At 38.6% G+C, this 21,630-nt stretch overlaps 2 protein-coding genes across 2 annotated transcripts; both read left to right on the forward strand.

The window, feature by feature from the left end:
* The first annotated feature begins 2,074 nt into the window (after positions 1-2,074).
* On the forward strand, positions 2,075-3,013 carry LOC138836604 (olfactory receptor 52E8-like). Its single transcript, XM_070035376.1, has one exon. It carries the CDS (start codon positions 2,075-2,077, stop codon positions 3,011-3,013), a length of 939 nt encoding a protein of 312 aa, XP_069891477.1.
* Positions 3,014-12,176: 9,163 nt separating this feature from the next.
* Positions 12,177-13,118, forward strand: LOC138836247 (olfactory receptor 52E5). Its single transcript, XM_070034739.1, has one exon. It carries the CDS (start codon positions 12,177-12,179, stop codon positions 13,116-13,118), a length of 942 nt encoding a protein of 313 aa, XP_069890840.1.
* The last annotated feature ends 8,512 nt before the right edge of the window (positions 13,119-21,630 follow it).

Consider the following 21,630-nt stretch of genomic DNA (forward strand, 5'->3'; position numbering starts at 1 on the left):
CTAGGCCATAGAAACATGAAGAAATGCTCAATCTCTCTAGCCATAAAAGAAATGCAAATCAAAACAACACTGAGATACCACCTCACCCCAGTTAGAATGGCTATAATCAAGAACTCTAATAACCACAGATGCTGGAGGGGATGTGGACAGAAGGGAACCCTACTGCATTGTTGGTGGGAGTGTAAACTTGTCCAATCACTTTGGAATGCAGTATGGAGGTTCCTCAAAAAACTCCACATAGAGCTCCCCTATGACCCAGCAATCCCACTTTTGGGCATTTACCCAAATGTTTACAAACAAGACCATACTAAAGCTACCAGCACAACCATGTTTATTGCAGCAATATTTACCATAATGAAGATATGGAACCTACCCAGATGCCCCTCAGTAGATGAATGGATCAAGAAAATGTGGTATATATACACAATGGAATTCTATGCCTCCATCAGAAAGAATGACATTGCCCCATTTGTTAGGAAATGGAAAGACTTGGAAAAAATTATATTAAGTGAAGTAAGCCAGGCCCAAAGAAACATAGGTCCCATGGTTTCCCTTATTTGCAATATCTAGTATATGTCTGAGTCAAGCAGAAACGGTCAGATAAGTTGATGTTAGGGAAATGAACCCTAAGATATGTATTCAAATGTTTTTTTTTCTTTCATGCGATTGTTTCTAAGATATTTATAAGATTATTTCTTTGTTGCTTTGTATGTCCCTCTCCCATGGTATAAGCCCTGCTTTCACTGTATTTGATGTCGGTATAATTTGTGGAGGGGAAGGGAAAAAACAAATCATTTAAATAGGGATACAGGTGGACCCATTGCAACAATGAGATGTACAAGTCGTTATGTCGAAAAACAAACTTTACAACTTGGTGGGGGGGGAGGTGGGTTTGGTGGGGGGGTGGGGGGATAGGAAGGGATGAGAAGGGGAAACAAAGGAGGAGGCTACAATGCTTGATAAGAAATGTACTCATTATCTTGCTCATGTAATTGTAACCCCTCTGTACAGTATTTTCACAATAAAAAAATTGTCCATCTAGCTAAGATCAGATTAGATGCAATCACTGAACAGTCCAAGGATTCAGAAATCAATAGGGTCCTGGTATTCAGTAATAAACACTAAAATAGGAACTATTGTCTAGTTAAGAGAGTTGTAAAATACTGGAATACAAAAGCCCTGGATTCTATAGAACAGAATGGAATAAAAGCCTAAACTCAGCATTAGAGGAAAAAAAAGAAATCAGCAGGCTCTTGCATAAGAATACCACATCAGGAATAAATATCACTAGTTAGCCCTCACCCCCCCCCCCACCTTTTTTTTTTTTTTTTGCTAACTTCTCTAGAATTCTCACCTTGGCATACCTTACTCTTTTTTTTCAGGAAGTTTTATCTACTCCAGATTTTCTTACATTACTCATACTTTTTTCTCCCTCTCCTTTCATGACTTCCATTCGCAAATATAAGGACAAATCCAAACTAATATCATATAACCTAGCTAGCTTCAAACTGTTCTCAGATATTGACTTCTGTTTATCAGTTTCGTAAACAATGGAAACTTTATTAACTTATCAAAAACGTTAAAACGGACACCCACAGAATTTGTGTCAGAGAATTAGGACCATAAGTAAATAAAATATATGTAAACTGTTGTAGGTACAATGTCTTAAAAATAGTGCAGGTCAAATTAATAGTAACTCTTATGGTTATAATTACCATTTACTTTTTTCATCATCATGTATATTCCTCAAAGACACTTCCAATTAATAATTTCATTTTTAAACATTTCTAATAGACATTTCTTAAGTATATTTCTTTCATCTGACCTAGTGTTGGCTTTTGTTTGATGGTTCAGCTGCTAATACCTTTGGTACAGCTGAGGAGTGTTGTGATGATAATTTATCAAAAGCAGAAAGGGTCAGAGGCCTTTAGAGAAACTTATTCTTCCTGTCAATTCTTTGTTTGAAGACTTTTTATTTTGCATTTTTGTAGATCTCCATGCAGTCTGGAGGAATTGCTCACTGAGAACTGGCAACAAAGCTTTAATCCCACCACCACCATTAACCTGGAGAGCAATGATTTCTCCCAATGTCTCTGCATTTCACCCTTCTTCCTTCCTACTGCTGGGGATTCCGGGATTAGAAGCTGCACAGCGCTGGCTTGGCTTTCCCTTCTGCGTCTTGTATCTGATTGCTCTCGTTGGAAACTTCACCATTCTGTTTGTGATTTGGACTGATCATAACCTCCACCAACCCATGTTCTACTTTCTGGCCATGCTGTCTGCGGTCGACCTGAGCCTCTCCACTGCTACTATCCCCAAGATGCTGGGGATCTTCTGGTTCAGCCTGCGGGAGCTGTGCTTTGGGTGCTGTGTCGCTCAAGTCTTTTTCATTCACTTTTTCACGGTCATGGAAAGCATCGTTCTTCTTGCCATGGGCTTTGACCGCTACGTGGCTATTTGCAACCCTCTCCGGTACACCATGATCCTCACCCACAGAATCATTGGTGTGATCGCTGTGGTGGTGGTGGTGAGAAGCCTCTGCATGATCGCTCCCATCGTCTTTCTCCTCCTAAGGCTGCCTTACTGCGGACATCGAATTATCCCTCACACCTATTGTGAGCACATGGGCGTGGCAAGGCTGGCTTGTGCCAGCATCCGTGCCAATGTCTACTTCGGCCTTGGGAATATTTCTATTTTGTTTCTGGATATTCTTCTTATCATCGTTTCCTATGCTAAGATTTTGTGCACTGTTTTCCACCTTCCTTCCCAGGATGCCCGTCTGAAAGCTCTTAATACATGTAGCTCCCATATCTGTGTCATTTTAGCCTTCTTTGGTCCAGCTCTTTTCTCTTTCCTCACTCATAGGTTTGGTCATAATATCCCTCAGTATATCCATATCCTTCTGGCTAATCTCTATGTAGTGGTCCCTCCTGCTCTCAACCCAGTCATTTATGGCATCAGGACCAAGCAGATACAGCAGCAGGTGAAAAGTCTGTTTGCTAAAAAACCCTAAGAAGTCATCTGTTCTAATGATGAGAGCATATATAAAGTCTAAATAGACTAATGTTTAAGATGAAAAACCAATAAAATGTTGATTCTTAAAATTTTATTTACTGTAAAGATGATATACCTAACAGTATCTCCCAGACAGGATCCTTTCCTTTCAGCATACTATCCTCCCTTACTTTTCATGCCACATCTCAGGGGAGAGCTGAGGGTTACGTTTACTGCCATGTTTCTCTGAAGATGCATCAGGGAGGAGCAAAGAAAAGGACTTAAGGACCTTTGGGCCATGTTTATGCCCAGAGGGTCCTGAAGACTAATCTAAGATATGCTTAGATTTACTGTAATGTTTAACTAACATATATCAGTGAACCCAGAGGCTTGAAGGAGCTCCCAAGCACCATCCTTAAGAACCCGGCTTAAAGACATGATTCTGCTACAACTGAGGGATGGCTGGAAGGAGAACTATTATAGAGTTTAGAATAATTGGGCAGGATAGGCAAGAATCTACAGAGACGCAAAGAAGTAGGTAAAGAAGGATAGAAAGAGGCTACTCTGCGCTGAACACTCCTCCTGAGTACTGTCTCTTCACAGAGCATACGGAATTGGTACAAGACACCCCAAGGTGAAGAATGTGGTATGCCAATGAATTACATGCAGAATTTCTAGACTTTTCTCTTTTGGAAACCTCCATCATTCCTCTTCATTTCCTTGTCTTTCTCTCTACCATAGAATCACAGGTAGACACATACATGTACATGTATAAATACCTTATAGAGATACATGATACACAATATATTGATCTAGCCAGAACATGACGAAAACAGTCATGTAGTCACATTATATTTGCTGTCAATAAAAGTGAAATTGTTCAAACTAGAGAATTCACTTATTGACACAGTCTGAGGCTAGATACTAGACTTGCTATCATCCATCTAAGACAGAAGCCACTATCATGCGTTTGGGATAGAGGTAGAGATGAGATTCTAGATAGATACATCTACACCAGGGTGAAATTATTACTGTGAGCTCTAGATCTTCAGATTATTGGTCATACACTGGCTGCCCACGCTGGTGTGCACCACTGCAGCAAAGAGACAAACATTCTGACCAAAATAGTGAAGGGGTAGTTATCCTGGTGGCTGGGAACTCTACTGTGAAAGACTAATCTCCTCTGGTTGTCCCCAGAAAATAGTTTTCTCTGCTAGTTAAGAATCCTGCTGACAAATTGTTTAAATAGGGATACAGGTTGACCCATTGTAACAATGAGATGTCCAAGACACTGTTGAACAACGAACTTTACAATTTAGGCAGGGGGTGGGGTGGGGGATAGTTGTGGAAGTGGGAGGGCAGGGATGGTAGGGGAAAAACAAAGGAGGAGGCAACAATGCTTGATAAGAAATGTACTCATTACCTTGTTCATGTAACTGTAACTCCTCTGCACAGTATTTTCTTGTTTTTTTTTTTTTTTCTTGAGCAAGGTAATGAGTATATTTCTTATCAAGCATTGTTGTCTCCTTCTTTGTTTCACAAAAAAAAATATTTAAAAAATCCTGCTGAAAATAGGAGCACCACCTATAGCTATTCTTAAAGACATCCTCAACTAAAATTGCATAAAAAAGTGTCCTCCAATTTCTCAATCTAACAGCTGTCCTCAACGCTTTCAGTTATGTGGATAGCTTTTTCTCTAGCTTTCATGAGGTCAAATATACTACATTTTAAAATCTAGGACAGTAAATTATTAACTTCCTGGATATTCTTATTGTGCATTAACTACTTGACTAAGTTGCAGGAAAACTAATACGTGCAACAATATGTATATTAAAACATCCTTTCCTTTCTCCCTCTCTCCTCTCCTCTCTTCTCTTCTCTTTTCTCTTCTTTTTGTTCCTCCCTCTCTCTCTCTCCCTCTCTCTCTCTCCCTCACATACACACAGACACAGACACAGACACACATACACACATAAATCTAGGAAACAAATCTTCATGTATCAGATGGGCATATTAAAATTTAAATCACTTTCTTTTTGTCCTGAGTAGTAGTTATTCTGCTGGAAGAGAATAATGGAGTCAGGTTACATTAGTTACTATAGAGTTGTACTTTCATCATCCCCAAAATGCTTGGGTTCTTCTAGTTCCTTCTTCAAGATATCAGTTTGAGAGCTATCTTACCTAGATAGTCTTCATTTACATGTTTACGGACATAAAGACTATTTTACTGGTGGAGGGAACACAAAGGGTTAAAAAGACTTGAAACAAAGTAATTTTCTTTGTAATTGTCAACAAAGTGTGTCTGTCTGTCTGTGTATGTGCGCCAGCACTAGGACTTGAATTCAGAACCTAGATACTGTCCTTTGGGATTTTTTTTGCTCAAGGTTGGTGCTCTACCAATTGAGCCACAGCTCTACTTCTGACTTTTCTGGTGATTTATTGGTGATAATGGTCTCACAGATTTTTCTATTCAGACTGGCTTTGAATTTCAATCCTCAGATCTTGGCTTCCTTAATAGCTAAGAATACAAGTGCAAGCCACCAGTGCTGAGTTTCATTTGCCTTTTAAAAGAAGAAAAGCCTTATGGACACTAATGGATCATGCTTGTAACCCTAACTATTCAGAAGGCTGAGATCTGAGGAACTTGGTTCAAATCCAGCTTGGGAAGGAAAATCCATGAGACTCTCACTTCCAAATAACCAGCAAAAAAGCTGGAAGTAGCACTGTGGCTCAAGTGGTAGTGTGCTAGCCTTGAGTAAAAATGTTCAAGGACAATGCCTAAACCCTGAGCTCAAGTCCCAAGAATGGCACAGAAAATAAATAAAATAAAGAAGCCTTACTGTTTGTGAATTAACTGTTTCACTATCTCTCCAGGACCTTGATGAAAATTACTCAACAGAAAGTCACTGACACTTGTTAAGAGAACATCCTCTATTAATAACATTCAGTTCTACCCCCTGTTCTTTATCCTTCTAGGAATTCTAGGACCGGAAAATTTACAAATTTGAATCACTTTTCCCTTCTGTCTTGGGTACCTGATTTCCCTTGTGCAGGAGCATCACTATTCTCTTTGTGATCAAGACTGAACACAGGCTCCATCAGCCCATGCTCTACTCCCTGGTCTTGTTGTCAACGGATCGATCTTAGCCTATCTACCTCCACCATCCCCAAGGTGTTGGGCATCTTATGGTTCAATCTTCAATAGATCAGCTTTGGGGGCTGCCTTACCCAGATGTTCTTCATTCACATGCTTACAGGCACGAGACTGTTTTACTGCTAGTTGCAGCTTACGATCATTTTGTGGCCATCTGCAATCCACTCCAATACACCACAATCCTCACCAATAAAACTGTTACCCTCGTATTCTCTGTTGTGGTGGAGAGAAACTTAATTCATGTGACTCTATTTGTGTTTCTCATTCTGCAACTGCCATTCTGTGGGGACCATGTCATGCCTCAGACATACTGTGAGCACATGGCCTTGCCCAATTGGCCTGTGTACCTTCAAGGTCAACATCATCTACTGGCTCATGGGGATTTCTAACATCCTTGTGGATACAGTCCTCATTGCCTCTTCCTATATGCTCATCCTTCGTGTTGTGTTCTGCCTTCCTTCTCAAGATGCCAGACTAAAGGCTCTCAATACATGTGGCTGCCATGTCTGTGTCATGCTATGCCTTTACACACCAGCATTGTCTTTTCTTCTGTGATTCACCGCTTTGGCAGAAACATTCTCCTGGCTACATCCATATTCTTTTGTCTAATCTGTATGTGGCCTTATTTTATGGAGTCAGGACCAAGCAGATCTGAGAACAGGTTGTAAAAATATTTGTACCCAAGGAATAATGCTGTATAAAATTTAGGTAACAATAATAATAATAATAATAACTAATAATAATCTGAGCTGAATAATAATCTGAGCTCTCTTTTAAAACATCTGTAACACTAGGTTATGACCCCCAGATTTTTCATCTTGGTGAAAAAATTTAATGAGGTGAAGAACACTTAATGAAGACTAGTGTTGGTAGATATGCAAAATTATGTTTATTGCCTATTCTCACCTCAGCTCACCTCACTCCAGTTGTCTCTAACTTAATAAAAGGCTCAGCATCAGGGTGAAAAAACAACTAATATGTTAGCAGTATCTCTTTGTGTGTTTTACAAGATTCATGGATTTTGAAAAGTCTTTATAATTTATAAAGCTTTAACTAATATTATAGTTCAAAACATCAATATGATACTGTATCATAAGATAAACCAGATTTCAAAGAGAATAATATAAGTGGTCAAGGAAAGAAACCAACTTCATTACGGAAAAGAGGAACTTTTATACACTGCTGGTGAGAATGTAAATTTTCACTGTGGGAACCAGTATGGAGTTTTCACATGCAAAAAGAAGTAAAAATGAATCTACCATATGACACAGCTATGCCACTTTTCCAATATGTACCCAAAGGAATCAAAATCATCATACAGTAGAAATGCCTGCACATTTGTATTTGTTGCTGCACTATTTATAATAGTTAAGTCATAAAACAGCCCAGGTGTCAATCAATAAATGAATGGACAAAGAAAATGGTATATAAACATAATAAAGAACATCATCATCAGCCAGGCACCGGTGGCTCATGCCTGTAAACTTAGCTACTCAGGAGGCTGAGATCTGAGGATCATGGTTGAAAGCCAGCCCAGGCAGGAAAGTCCATGAGACTCTTATCTCCAATAAACCACTAGAAAACTGGAAGTGGCGCTGTGGCTCAAGCGGTAGAGCGCTCACCTTGAGCTCACCTTGAGCGCAGGGACAGCGCCCAAGCCCAGAGTTCAAGCCCCCACAAACTACCAAAAAAAAAAAATCATCATGTAATTTTCAGGTAGAAATGGAGATCATCCTGTTAAGTGAAATAAACCAGATTCAGAATGGCAAGCGTGGCATATTTTCTCTTACAAGTGGAATCTTAGGGAGATGGGGGAGGAAAGATCATGAAAAAGAAGGCAATCTAATAGGTGAAAAGATGAATAAATGAAGGTAACAGTGGTGAGTATGATCAAGGTTCAATATGTTCATGTATGAAAATGTCATAATGATGGGGGAGGGGGGAGGCTGGGAAGGGATGTGAAGGGTAAACAAAGGAGGAGGCTGCAATGCTTGGTAAGAAATGTACGCATTATCCTGCCCACGTAATTGTAACTCCTCTGTACAGTATGTTCACAAATAAAATTAAATTAAATTAAAAAAAAGAAAATGTCATAATGAGGCCACATAATTTGTACAGTTAATACACTGATAAGAAAACAGGAAAATACCTTTACTTTGTAATTTAGCAATGCGCCATTAAAATGTGTCAGTCAATTAAGGGCTGGGAAAGTGGCTCAGTGGTAGAGCGCTTGTCTGGAAAATTGCAACTAAAGAGACACATCACAGGATAAATTTTATTTGTTCAATAATAATAATTTTATTTGGAGCCAATGTAAATAGTCATACACTTCAACTGGCCTGCAACCTTTTGTTGATTTAATTCCTATTTATTGATCAATGAACTGCTACGTTGTCTTCCTCAAGTGCTCAATAAATGAGAATGCTGTATGAGTATTACTGACATCTAGTGGCAAAACTAAATATATTTCTTGAACAAATAACAGAGTTCTTTATATGATCCATCTAGTGAACCAAACAAGTAACTACCCTTTTTCTGTTTGAGAGTTTGATTATTTACTGAAAACACCAATAAATTCTACTTCTAGCTGAGGACAATAATTTCAATAATATTTTGGATTTATTGTTAAATACACTGATATTTTAAGAAGGGCCTTCTTTTACTAAACTGGAAGGAATACCATGTGACCTGTACATTGTCATTTTTATTACTACTGTGAGTCTATAGGGAGAAGAATGAGGCTCAGAGGTTTTGAAGAAATGTCTAATCAGCTACCAAACAGGAAATGAGTTTAATGTTAAGTTGCCTGACTCCAAAGTGTTAACTCTAGCGATACTGTTGCTAAAATTTATAATAATGGCCAGTGCTATTTATTCATCCATTTCTAAAAGATAGTTGCTAACCACTTTTGAGCCAATATCTTATTATGTCATTGTAACAATCCAAAAAGCTAATATAATTCTAACTCATTTTCCATATGAGAAAACTAAGACTTAGAATGGCATATTAAGTTAACCAAAATAATAGAATTAATATGTGGGTTGAAAGCTATGTCCTTACACTAGAGAGAAAAGGATGTAAATCCTTAAATAAATTGTTTTATACTGAAAAAAGCCATTCCCTGAACCTATCCATTAAACATCTTCCTTTTACATAAACAATTTTCCTAATAATTAATACTATATAGCAGATATAGTTAGGGCAGAAATAGTTCAAGGAATGGAAACTTGAAGTCATATACATTGAACAAGTTTATTCAATGTACATTTGTTTCTGAGATGACTTTGAGGAGAGTCAAGGGTGAGATTCAAAATGTTGGTGTGAGTGAGGCCACTAGCCTTCTGGGAGTTGTCTAGGAGAGAGTACTCATAAGTAGATCATTAGACAACAGAGGTGCCTTGAACCAGAAGACACAGAACTCCAACCTCAGGGACTCAGAAATTTTGTTTCATAACTCAGATCTAATGACACAGCCAGCTGTGTTGAAATTTTTCCCAGGAGATGAGAGTGTTTTTTTTTATAATTCCTTGGCCCTGGCTGGTGAGAACTCAGTCTCACACAGATTGCAGGTGGTGACATCCAGTCCTTCACAAACAACTTCTCAGATGCGGAGCAGAGGTAGGTGAGTCTGCTTGAGGTTATACTGAGAGGGTCCTCGGGAAAATAACTGAACCCCAGTAACTCAGCCCAAGTCTCTTCTGTTAGAGCCATCTCCAAGGTACATGGTGAGAGAACAACCTGAAATCATTGTTATGAAATTGACATTAAAGCAAAACACATAGCTAAACAACCATACTGACAAATAAAACAATTGCAACAAATGCAGGAACATATATGTGGACATAAGCAAAGACGGTTATATGCAACTACCAACGAGGGAAAATACTCATACTTACTCATCAGCTGGCACATATGATATCATTCCTTTCCTATGTCTCCCATCATGTCATCTCAGAAGAGAAGTTCTGAGTAGCTAGTCATCCTGGTAGGAGATGGTTAAAGTGCACTTAAAAATAGAAACAGAAGGGTGTAGAAATAGGAAGCCAAGAAACCCAGGTGAGAGATTATTGAATATTCTGCCTCAAAAGAGAGAAGCCAGCACCTAGGAAAAGATTAATGGGGGCGGGGAACAGAGGGAAAGAGATTCAAAGCCTCAGAGAGCTATGGTGGAGAAGATCTTAGACAATGTATATGAATATGGAATTAGCCTCAAATGTACGCTTTGCCTGACTTATGTAACTGTAATCCTTTTTATTTTAGCATTTTCAAATAAAAATAATAATAAAATAAAGTATATTTAGTCTGTGAAACATAACCGTGATAATGGAATAAAGATTAACAATCGTTTTTACTGATGTGTTTAAGTTTCTTAACAAGGACGCTCTGAACCCGTAATATTTTTAGAATACCAAAGGGCTCTTTAGAAAGTTTCCTGCAAAGAACAGAAAGATTATGACAGCTGAAACCTTGTTTGAGTTCAGAAAGCAAATGTTGTGCTGCTGTATGAAGTTGAGGACTTTGACTCTATGGCCTCTGTTCTCCTGTGCTTGGTCTAGTACCTGTCACTAAATGAGAACTCTTTATAAATATTTGTCAGATGTCAGATGAGGTAAGGGGCTATTAACTTGGCACTCCTATAATATAACAGACAGGAAGAGAGTTACAAAAATCACTGTTTATCTTGCTGACAATTCTATATATAGAAGATAAGTCACTAGTAGCAAGTAAAACATGTAGCAATGTAACAATCTTTGAGATTTTGTCTTTCATAGATATATGACTTTGTATCATGTATTGTAAGGGTAATATAACAAATGTACTAAACAATCTCTTCCCTGATCATCCTAAAGGCAACTTTGAGGAATAATGGAAGATACTTTTCAAGCTATATATGAATGTAAAACCCCTCAGACCCCTGTCTTAGTCCACACAGAGCCCTGCTCTCTTCTCTTGGGATGTGAATTACTGCTTCTAAATCTCATTTCATAAATGTGATGTCTGTGCCCCACCCATCAGGCAGACCCTCTGAAGGTTCTAATCATGTCCGGGTCTCACTAGCAAATAATCATGCGTAGCACCAAGCTACAAATTCTATTCATGCTGTAGCAGCAGTTGCAAGCCAGTAAAGAACACCAGACACCAGACAAACTGAATTTTACAGTAAAGCAGCCTGGCAGCCAACAGCTTAGACATATTAAGGTCTATTACTCCATTGGCATCTAGCCACAGCATTACAACAAGCTACAGTGCTCACAAGTTAAGTAAGTATCTGGCTTAGGTATTGCTCTACCTTTCAAACAGATGCTTCACTTATCAGGTAGCATATAGTCTACTTACATATAATAGCATAAGCAAAAGTCATAAACCACAAAGACTCTGAAAGAAATCTTGGTATATAGAGTATTTTCTTTTCAGGTAGTGTACTATATTTCAGTTCTAGGAGAGGGAATTGTTTTCTTAGAATGATGTAAAATCTGCAATTGTGTTGAAACTTCTTAACTCCATTCAATAACTCAGATCCAAACACCAGCCATCTAGTCTTTGACTTTGACAGGGTTTCGCCCATATAGAAACTTCTTTATTTTTCAGGTGCTTTGCAAAATGGACAATTATTCTACTCAATCACCAGACTCTTCAGGCATCATTTCCCATCTAGCGATATTTTACACACACACACACACACACATACACACACACACACACACACACACTCCCACTCCATCATAGTATGATAACAATAATTTCTTCTTCAGAGCCAAAGACATGAGAAGTCTCAGCTTACTGTGCATTTAAAACTTTTCTACATAGTTTTTTTTTAATACAGGAGATGCAAATATTTCAGAGTGAAAGCTTCTGTTTCACTGTCTCACATTCCCTCTCTAGGTCTCCCCTACTCTATTATGGAATTCAAGAATGGTTTTTCTGTTCCACCAAGAAATATTCAACATGTTATGAAAGAAGTTAGAGTCTCTCACTGGAAGCAAGAAAACACCTGGAAGAAATGTGTCTGTAGCCAATTCCCACCACTATGTTTCCTGCCAACAACACAGAGTTCCACCCTTCCTCTTTCCTTCTGATGGGGATCCCAGGGCTGGAAGATGTGCACATTTGGATCAGCTTCCCCTTCTTTGCTGTGTATCTAATAGCCATCCTGGGAAACATCATTATCCTGTTTGTGATCCAGATTGAACATAGCCTCCACCAACCCATGTTTTACTTCTTGGCTATGTTGGCCTGCACGGACTTGGGCTTATCCACAGCCACCATTCCCAAGATGCTGGGCATTTTCTGGTTCAATCTCAAGGAGATCTTGTTTGGAGCCTGCATCACACAGATGTATGTCATCCACATATGCACTGGCCTGGAGTCTGTGGTGCTGACAGTCATGGCCATCGATCGCTATATTGCCATCTGCAATCCCCTGAGATACAGCATGATCCTCACCAACAAAGTCATAGCCATTCTGGGTGTAGTGATCATAGTCAGGACTTTGGCCTTTGTCACTCCATTTATATTTCTTATCCTGAGATTGCCTTTCTGCGGTGTCCGAATTATTCCTCACACCTATTGTGAACACATGGGATTAGCCAAGTTGGCTTGTGCCAGTATTAAGGCCAATGTTATTTACGGCTTAATTGCTTTCTCAGTGGGATATATTGACCTTTCTGTGATTGGGTTCTCCTATGTCCAAATCCTCCGAGCAGTCTTCTGCCTCCCATCTTGGGATGCCCGGCTCAAGGCCCTCAGCACCTGTGGCTCTCACGTCTGTGTTATGTTGGCCTTCTACCTGCCAGCCCTCTTTTCCTTCATGACACATCGCTTTGGCCACAACATCCCCGATTTCATCCACATCCTTTTGGCCAATCTGTATGTGGTTGTCCCCCCTGCCCTTAACCCTGTCATCTATGGCGTCAGGACAAAACAGATAAGAGAACGGGTGCTGAGGATGTTTAACCCTAAAAGTTATTAATATTTGCCTGCACGAGGACCTTCCAAGATAGCCCAGTGAGACAAACTCACAGCGTCATCTTCCACTACACAACTTTCTCTCAGTCCCCTCATGATTGCCTATTGCCCAGTATCCTGTCTCTTGCCTTCAGATCTTACTCCACAGGTCTGTAGTCAAACTGCATGATTTTTCTAAGATTCATAGAAATTCCTATCACATTTTATATGTCCTAACTTGGCCCCAGAAGGATGTGGATATGTCTGGGCATGGGTGTGTCTCTTCCAGACATCAAAGACCTTCAAACCACCTGCCAGTGTCTCCTCTGCAAGGGCGCTCTCCAGGCTGCTGATAGGGAGAGGAGCAGAGAGACATTATCAGCCTGAGCAAAGGAACCCAGCCATTGTACAGAGATGGAATAGTTAAGATTACATGTGTTAGAATGAGAACATGGATGCTTGAGAGTAAAGTTAGCTAACATACAACTCTTAACCTGGAATTCTAGTACAAGCAGCCTTCTGATTGTGCTCGTCATTCTAATTTTAAGAATTTCTCTTTGTCTTTAGTGTCTGAAAGTAATCCATAACATGATATCCATATGTATATTTAAAAGACTACAAGCATATCTAAATATATGTCCACTCTCTCAAATTGGTATTTCGTAGGATTTTTCTAATCTGATGGTTGATGCACATTAACTCTTATAAGATATTTTGTTCACAATTTTCGGCTTCATTTCTCTCCTTTTGAATCTGGGACTTTGATCAGATATGTGTTAAGTATTCTCTATTTCATGATTTCTCTATTGCTATTCTCTATTTCTCCTATAATACCTTTAATATTTTCCATTGATTTTATTCCTCTCTATCTCTATCATCAGTGAATTCTTCTGATCTCCCTCTTGATCATTTGCTGATTCTCTTCAGTTGTCTGTAATCTATTGTTTAAAATGTCTCTTGACTTCTTATTCATATTGCATTTTTCAAATACATGTGGTTCTTGGTTCAAATATATTGCTATTTTATATGACTTCCAGTACAGTGAGCAAAACATTAGAATTCATATTTTATCCCATACTTAATTCCAGTTAAACAAAAAGTAACTAAGCCAAAGTGAATCCCATGTCCTCCATCTTAGCTATACTTATGCATTTTCTGTGCATGTTTGGAACTTAATTCTAAATACTCCTCCAGTTCTATTTCTTAGTGCACTATCTCTTAATTGTGATTTATTAAACCTATTTCTCACATTTTATTTACTTATTTTTGCATTGCTAAATCTTATAATAGTCTTAACTATGCTATATGTATATATATATATATATATATATATATATATATATATATATCTTTCATTTTCTAGAATCCAGGGAAGAAAAATGTCCATATTCTTGATTTTTACCTTTTATACATTAGGTGAATGAATGATACATGTAGTTAATGGCATAATGAATTGGTGAAAATGCTGAGAAAGTGGATGTGAAGGATTCTTGTCATAAAATGATAATTATGAGAGCCTGGATCTTATGTTATGTCCCTGAAGATGATGACTACTGGTGCTTACAGCCATGTAATGTCATAAATGCCCTTGGGTTAGAAACCACTATCAGTGTTTCATTTTTTTTTTTAATATCTGGATTACAGCCAATCATTTGTCTGAGAATTCTTTTTTCTCTCTCTCTTTTTGCCTTCTCATTATATATTCAAAATACTCACAGATATTATCATAGATATAGATGTGAGTACAGGCTTAGGCATAAGAATAGGTCTGAGTATAAGAGTAGGTCTAGGTCTAGGTATGAGTGTACATACTGGTTCTGGCATAGGAATAATTGCAGTCTTGGATCAGGTGCCAGTGACTCATGCCTATAATTCTAGCTACTCAGCAGGCTGAAATCTGAGGATCATGGTTGAAAGACATGGAAAGCCAGGAAAATCTGTGAGATTCTTACCTCCAATTAACCACCAAAAAAGCCAGAAATGGAGCTGTGGCTCAAGTGGTAGAATGTCAGCTTTAAGCAAGAAAGTTCAGAGACAGTGCCCAGGCCTGGGTTCAAGCTCCAGTACCAGTACTCCGCCCCCAAAAAGTGATCTTAGTGTGGGTATGAGGATGAGGATGGGAATGGGAATGCATGGAAATAGAGAAATAGACACAGATACAGTTTTTGTTTATTCTAACCAGGATGTATATTCTTTGTATTTAGTTGCGTCACACTTCCATATGCATTTAGCTTTTACTCCCTTAAAAAAAAGTGAGAATGGGCCAGCTGTTGATGGCTCACGCCTATAATCTTAGCTACTCAGGAGGCTGAGAGCTGAAGATCATAGTTCAAAGCCAGCCTGGGCAGGAAAATCTATGAAACTTTGATCTCCAATTATCTCAAAGAGCTGAAAGTAGAGCTGTGGCTCAATGGTAGAGTGCTAGTTCAGAGCAAAAAAGCTTAGGGATATCTCCTAGGACTGGAATTCAAGCCCTGGCACTGGAACAAAATAAAGAAAGAAAGAGAAAGAAACAAATTAACAAAGTAAAATCCAAGAGATTACTGTGCAAGTACTGTGTTCCTCCTGGTCAAACTAGTTAAATAGTGACATGCATGATATTTAGGAAACCCATGTTGAACTTCTATAGATGAAAATTATGATGTCTATGATGAAAAATAGGTTGGTGTAATTAAGAGAATATTATGAATCACTTGAAGAAAGAAATGGAATTTGACTTCATTATATTGAAATGTTTCCACTGAATGACAGAATGCCCTCCCCCCCACACACATGTTTTCACAAGATTTCATTCTTTTTTTCTTGCATTTTAATGATGATAATGCCACGGTGAAAGTCATGGCAAATTAACTTTGATTCACTCAGTTATATGGACCATATTTGCCTAATGAGCATGCTCATAGCCCACAAGAACTTCTGAGTGAGACTATAAAAGGCATGAAAGGTTCTAAGAATGCATAGGAACATGATGTGTATGGATGTAGGTGTGTATGGATGATCCCTGTACTCAGAAGACAGACTTACTGTCTACAGGACAAGTCAAATTAGAAATAGATTACTAAGGGAGCTTCCTTCTAGAAAAACAGTTTCTCTTCCTATATCTCCCAAGAGCTCTTTTATGTTCCAAGGGAGGAAGAATTAAGAAATTATCAGAGGAGAGAACCCCAGGAACTCTAGGGTTATAACTGCCCTAGATACTTCAGGAACTGACCAGGGCTCCAGTGTGCCTTGATCAGGCCCTGTGCTTTATGGCCTCTGTAAGTGAGTCAAGTAGAGAATATTCAGGACTGGTTGTGCCAGCATCAGCCAGAAGATGAGAGGTCTTTCTCTTAAGTCTAGGTCTGTGTTTTCCTTCCCAGGTTCAGTTCTGCCAGAGTTTGTGGAAAAGATGTATTAAGAAAACATACCTGTCTTAGAATAAGATTACTATGTTATCTGCAGGGAAACAGAAGGACCCAGAACAAATCATGGTGAGGCAAGTCAAGCTCAGAGAGAAAAATAGTGCATGTTTTCTTTCATGTGTGAAAGTTAGATCTAAAATATAATTGGATGTGATAACTTATACAGGACTCTAGCTACTCACACACAGAGTCAGACTAAAAGAGATTGCTCTCATGGAAAGAACCCAAAAGCGTAACTCTTCTTAACATTTAAAATACAAGTGCTATTTATAGAAATGAATTCCAGGAAATGGAAACATTGGTTTCTATGTTGTTGATGGTGGTGGTAGTTGTGGTGGTTATTTGTTTTGGCTTCTGAGTTTGTTTGTTGTGGGTTTTTAAAAATATTTTTAAAGGGATAAAGGGGGACATAGCAAGGGAAAGAAAACGGGTAAACACGTACAGGCATGGTATTCAGTATACACTATGAAGAAAATAAACTATGCAACTTGTGAGTCAGGATGGTAGGGGAAAACTGGGGGAAAGCAAAGGGTGGGGTGACATTGTCTGAAAAGAAATGCACTCACAGCCTGACTTATAAAACAGCAACTCCTCTGTACATACTTTAATAATAACAATAAATTTATATTTTTAAAAATCGTCAAGAAAAAATATCCATCTTAGATTAGGAGAATGTTAGAGCCTGTTTCTTTCTGGGTACTTGGTGGCTCCGGAAATATCAGTAGGCTACAGTGTATATAAAGAAGATTAATAGGTTAGATAGCACCTCATCAGGTATTCATTTAAGAAAAACTAAGAATCTTCAGCTAGAAATACAGAAACTTGGGGCTTTGGGAGAAAGATGATTCTTTATTAATTGCTTTGCTCCCAGGGTAACCATTACATTTTGTCTATGTAGCTTTAGAGGGTGGGGACAAAGACTAGAGTTGGTTACCATTGGGAGGAAAGAAAGCTATAGATCAGCAATTTAGTACAATTTCATGAATGGCTTAAAAACTTTTTAAGTTATATTCAGCCAGGCATCCATGGCTCACATCAGCTACTTAGGCTGAGATCTAAGGATTACAGTTTGAAGCTAGCCTGGGCAGAAAGTCTGTGAGATTCTTACCTTCAATTAATCACCAAAAAGATGGAAATGGCACTGTGGCTCAAAGTGGTGGAGCACTAGCCTTGAGCACGAAAGCTCAGGGAGAGTGCTCAGGCTCTGAATTCAAGCCCAGAATAAGCACCAAATCTTTTTTTAAGTAACATTCAGAAAGGCAGCGAGCAACCTGTCACTGTTTGTAGTCAATAATGTCTGGAACTACACATGAAGAGATCTCTTACATGATTGAGTTGTACTAACCTCCATAAAACTTAACCACCATGACACTTCTTAAAACCAGGCTTCTCTGGTGCTGTGGTATGGGCCAATCATATAGTCCATTCAGGCTTGGCCTACAGGGTCTTTGCTTTGGATTTGGACCTACAGATTCCCTGACTGCCTTATTCTGCCCCCTTAGTGGAGCCAGAAAATATTAGCTCTAGCCCTAGATCTTGCTGCTGCTTTGGGAATGCTCTGATTGTAAACTAATACTGAAAGAGAAAAGGAAATGAAGAACAGAGGTGCTTTACATCTTGGGCTGAGTAGGTTATGTAATGCTTATTAGATGAATCATGACTGAAGACCATGAGAGAACACTGCAGGTGAGAGGGGGAAGAAAAGGAAATAATAAATGAGTGAGAAAAGGCCAAAACATAATCCTTCCATGTATGTCATCCTCAAAATTTTCATCCCAGTGCTAAATAAATATGCATATCAAAGTTCTTTTAGACACAACATATTTTGTATAGTATAATCAAACCTTAAAGTCATAGGTAATTCAAGAAAATGTGGTATATATACACAATGGAATTCTATGCCTCCATCAGAAAGAATGACATTGCCCCATTTGTTAGGAATGGAAAGACTTGGAAAAAATTTTATTAAGTGAAGTAAGCCAGGCCCAAAGAAACATAGGTCCCATGGTTTCCTTATTTTTGCAATTACTAGTATATGTCTGAGACAAGCAGAATCAGTCAGACAAGTTGATGTTAGGCGAAATGAACCCCAAGATAAGGACTCAAATGGTTTTTCTTGCTTGCTATTGTTTCTAACATATTTATAAGATAATTTCTTTGTTACTTTGCATGTCCCTCCTCCATGGTTTTCACTATATTTGATGTTGGTATAATTTGTGGAGGGGAAAGGGAAAAACAAATCGTTTAAATAGGGATACAGGTGGACCCATTGCAACAATGAGATGTACAAGTTGTTATGTCGAAAAATGAACTTAACAACTTTGGTGGGAGGGGTAGGAGTGGAAGGGGAAGATGGGAGGGCAGGGATAAGGATGGTAAGGAGAAACAAAGGAGGAGGCAACAATGCTTGATAAGAAATGTACTCATTTCCTTGCTCATGCAATTGTAACCCCTTCGTACGGTATTTTCACAATAAAAAAACTTATTAATAAAAAAAGAAAGTCATAGGTAAATTGATGTGATCATTTGGGTAAATGCTAAAAGTGGGATAGGGGAGCTCTATGTGGAGTCATTTGAGGAACCTCCATACTGCTTCCCAAAGTGGTTGAACAAGTTTACACTCCCACAAACAATACAGTAAGGTTCCCTTTTGGCCACATCCCCTCCAGCATCTATTGTCATTAGATTTCTTGATTATAGCCATTCCAACTGGGGTGAGGTAGAATCTCAATGTTGTTTTGATTTGCATTTCTTTTATGGCTAAAGAGGTTGATCATTTCTTCATGTGTCTATTGGCCGTTCCTATTTCTCTTCAGTGAAGTTTCTCTTTGTCTTTAGTCCTCTTATTTATTGGGCAGTTGTTTCTTTGAGGATTTGTTGTTGGGGGATTTAATTTTTTTTGAGTTCTAAGTATATTTTAGATATGAAACCCTTGTCTGTTGTATGGCTAGTGAAGATCTTCTCCCAATCTGTGGGATTTCTATTGATCTTGCTAGCTATGTCCTTTGCCATGCAGAAGCTCTGCAGTTTCATGCAATCCCATTTGTCCAACCTTTCTTTGATTTGTTGTGTTTCTAGGTCTCTATTAAGAAAATTTCAGCCTGTGCCAAGGAGTCCTAGAGTTTCTTCTATTCCTTCCTGTAATGTTTTCAGGGTGTCTGTTTTGACTTTGAGGTCTTTGATCCATGTGGAGTTGATTCTGGTGCAGGGTGATATATAAGGATCTAACTTCATTTTTCTACAGGTGTTTAACCAATTTTGCAACACCTTTTACTGACGAGGCTGCCTTTCTTCCATTCTATTTTTTTAGCTTCCTCATCGAAGATTAGGTGGCTATAGGTCATAGTCTTTCTCTGCTCATGAAGTCAATAACAAGATAGTTGATTTTTTTTCTTTCTGGTAAGTTGCCAAAAATGCATGTCTCTAATAATCCAGAGACTATCCTTCCTTCCCAGTCTGCGTCTCTAGGTTACTCAAATTCATCAGTGATGCTCAGAACCTTCGCAAACTAATATCTGGAGATTTCAATCAAATCCTTTGGAGTCAATACTGAATAAGGTCAAGGGAAGCAAAGCTTAAAATGTCATGTGTGCTTGGTTTTCTAATGTGCAGTTGCCACAAATACTTCTCTAAACCTCAGTGGTATGGCTTTAGTAGGATGCTCTCTGTATCAGAGCCATTCTCCTGTGGCTGGAAAGACAAATCATTGGTCTGGGACTCCTGTTCCCATGAGCTCCCATCTCCCTGCAGACAGGTTAATATTCCTCACAGAAAATGGAACATTTCTGCATTTCCACTCCTGTAGCAAGTGTGGTCATCTGAGTGTAGTCTCTGGGGAGATCATTGAGAATCACATAGACTGAATTGCAGCGGGCAGTGGGAAGGATTAGCACTCAGGGGCATGCAGGAAGTCTCCTTTCATATTGCGAAGCAAGCCAGACCCCAAAAAGTACAGGCTGCATGGTGTTCCCTCCTTTGGAATAACTAGACTATGCCCATGATATTCTTAGCAGAGGACCACAATAGCTCAATCACTAGGTGCATGTGACCATATACAATGAAGAGAATCAAAATGAACTCCAAGAAATGGAAACAAGATATTTTTATAGTATACTGTATGTAGTTATTTCCTTTTACTTTCTTTTTTCCCTTTGGTTTATGTCCTGCTGTCAGACTGAGATGGAGATGGAGACAAAGACAAAGACAAAGAAATGGCTCAGTGATTAAATGCTTGCTTAGGAGGAGCAAGGCCCTGAATGAAAAACCCAGTACTGGAAAGAAGGGAGGGTAGGGGGAAAACAAAGGAGGAGGCAACAATGTTCAATAGGAAATGTACTCATTACCTTGCTCATGTAACTATAACCCCTCTGTACAGCATGTTTACAATAAAAATGTACCAAAAAAGAAATTTTGTACTAGAGGAACATAAGGCAAGGATCTTGCTTCCCTGAAGTACATAGTATATAAAATAACTCTTTCGAAAAGCAATGTGAAGAAGAAATAATAAAGTAAGATCCCATTTATAAGTTAACAACATATGTGGGATTCTGGCTATAAAGCTTTGTTCATTAAGTCTGCTACAGCATCCAACATTCAGACAAACCATATAAGAGGTCAATATCATCCTTCTTATGTGAGAAGACTAGAACACAGACTAAAATCACTAAGTAAGTCACACATCTTCTGAGTGGTCAAATTGGTTGGCTCAGGGTTTAAATAAGAGATTCATTTCATGGTAAGCAGCTTTAGGGTCTAGGTCATCTAAGATTACATTCAACTGTGAGTTATGTTAGGTTTTCTGTGAGGTAATTTAGAAAAATACATTAGATAAGGAGCCTATTTTTTTTCTCTAAGAAGTTTTCAGAGGAAATAAGAAGCAAGGTGTAACATTTTAGTCACATCTATTAAACAAAAATAAAAACAACATACAAAGTACTATATTAGCCACTCCAAAGAATATACAGTTAAAAGATGAATTCAGTGCTTCACCAAACCTGTTGGAGTTCATGGTTTCATATCAGAGGGAGATACATCAAATTCCATTAAATGAATAAAGAAAGGCATGACGGAGTAGGCAGTGTTAAAACTATGACTTTGTCAAGTGAAGACCCTAGGCTTAGTTTTCCTAAAAAGGTA

The sequence above is a fragment of the Dipodomys merriami genome, unplaced genomic scaffold (genome assembly GCF_024711535.1).
Source record: "Dipodomys merriami isolate MVZ:Mamm:240054 unplaced genomic scaffold, mDipMer1.0.p SCAF_25, whole genome shotgun sequence".
NCBI lineage: Eukaryota > Metazoa > Chordata > Mammalia > Rodentia > Heteromyidae > Dipodomys > Dipodomys merriami.

Bases quoted from the DNA above. Each gene is read 5' to 3' on its own strand.
- LOC138836604 (XM_070035376.1), top strand. From the start codon at position 2,075: ATGATTTCTCCCAATGTCTCTGCATTTCACCCTTCTTCCTTCCTACTG.
- LOC138836247 (XM_070034739.1), top strand. From the start codon at position 12,177: ATGTTTCCTGCCAACAACACAGAGTTCCACCCTTCCTCTTTCCTTCTG.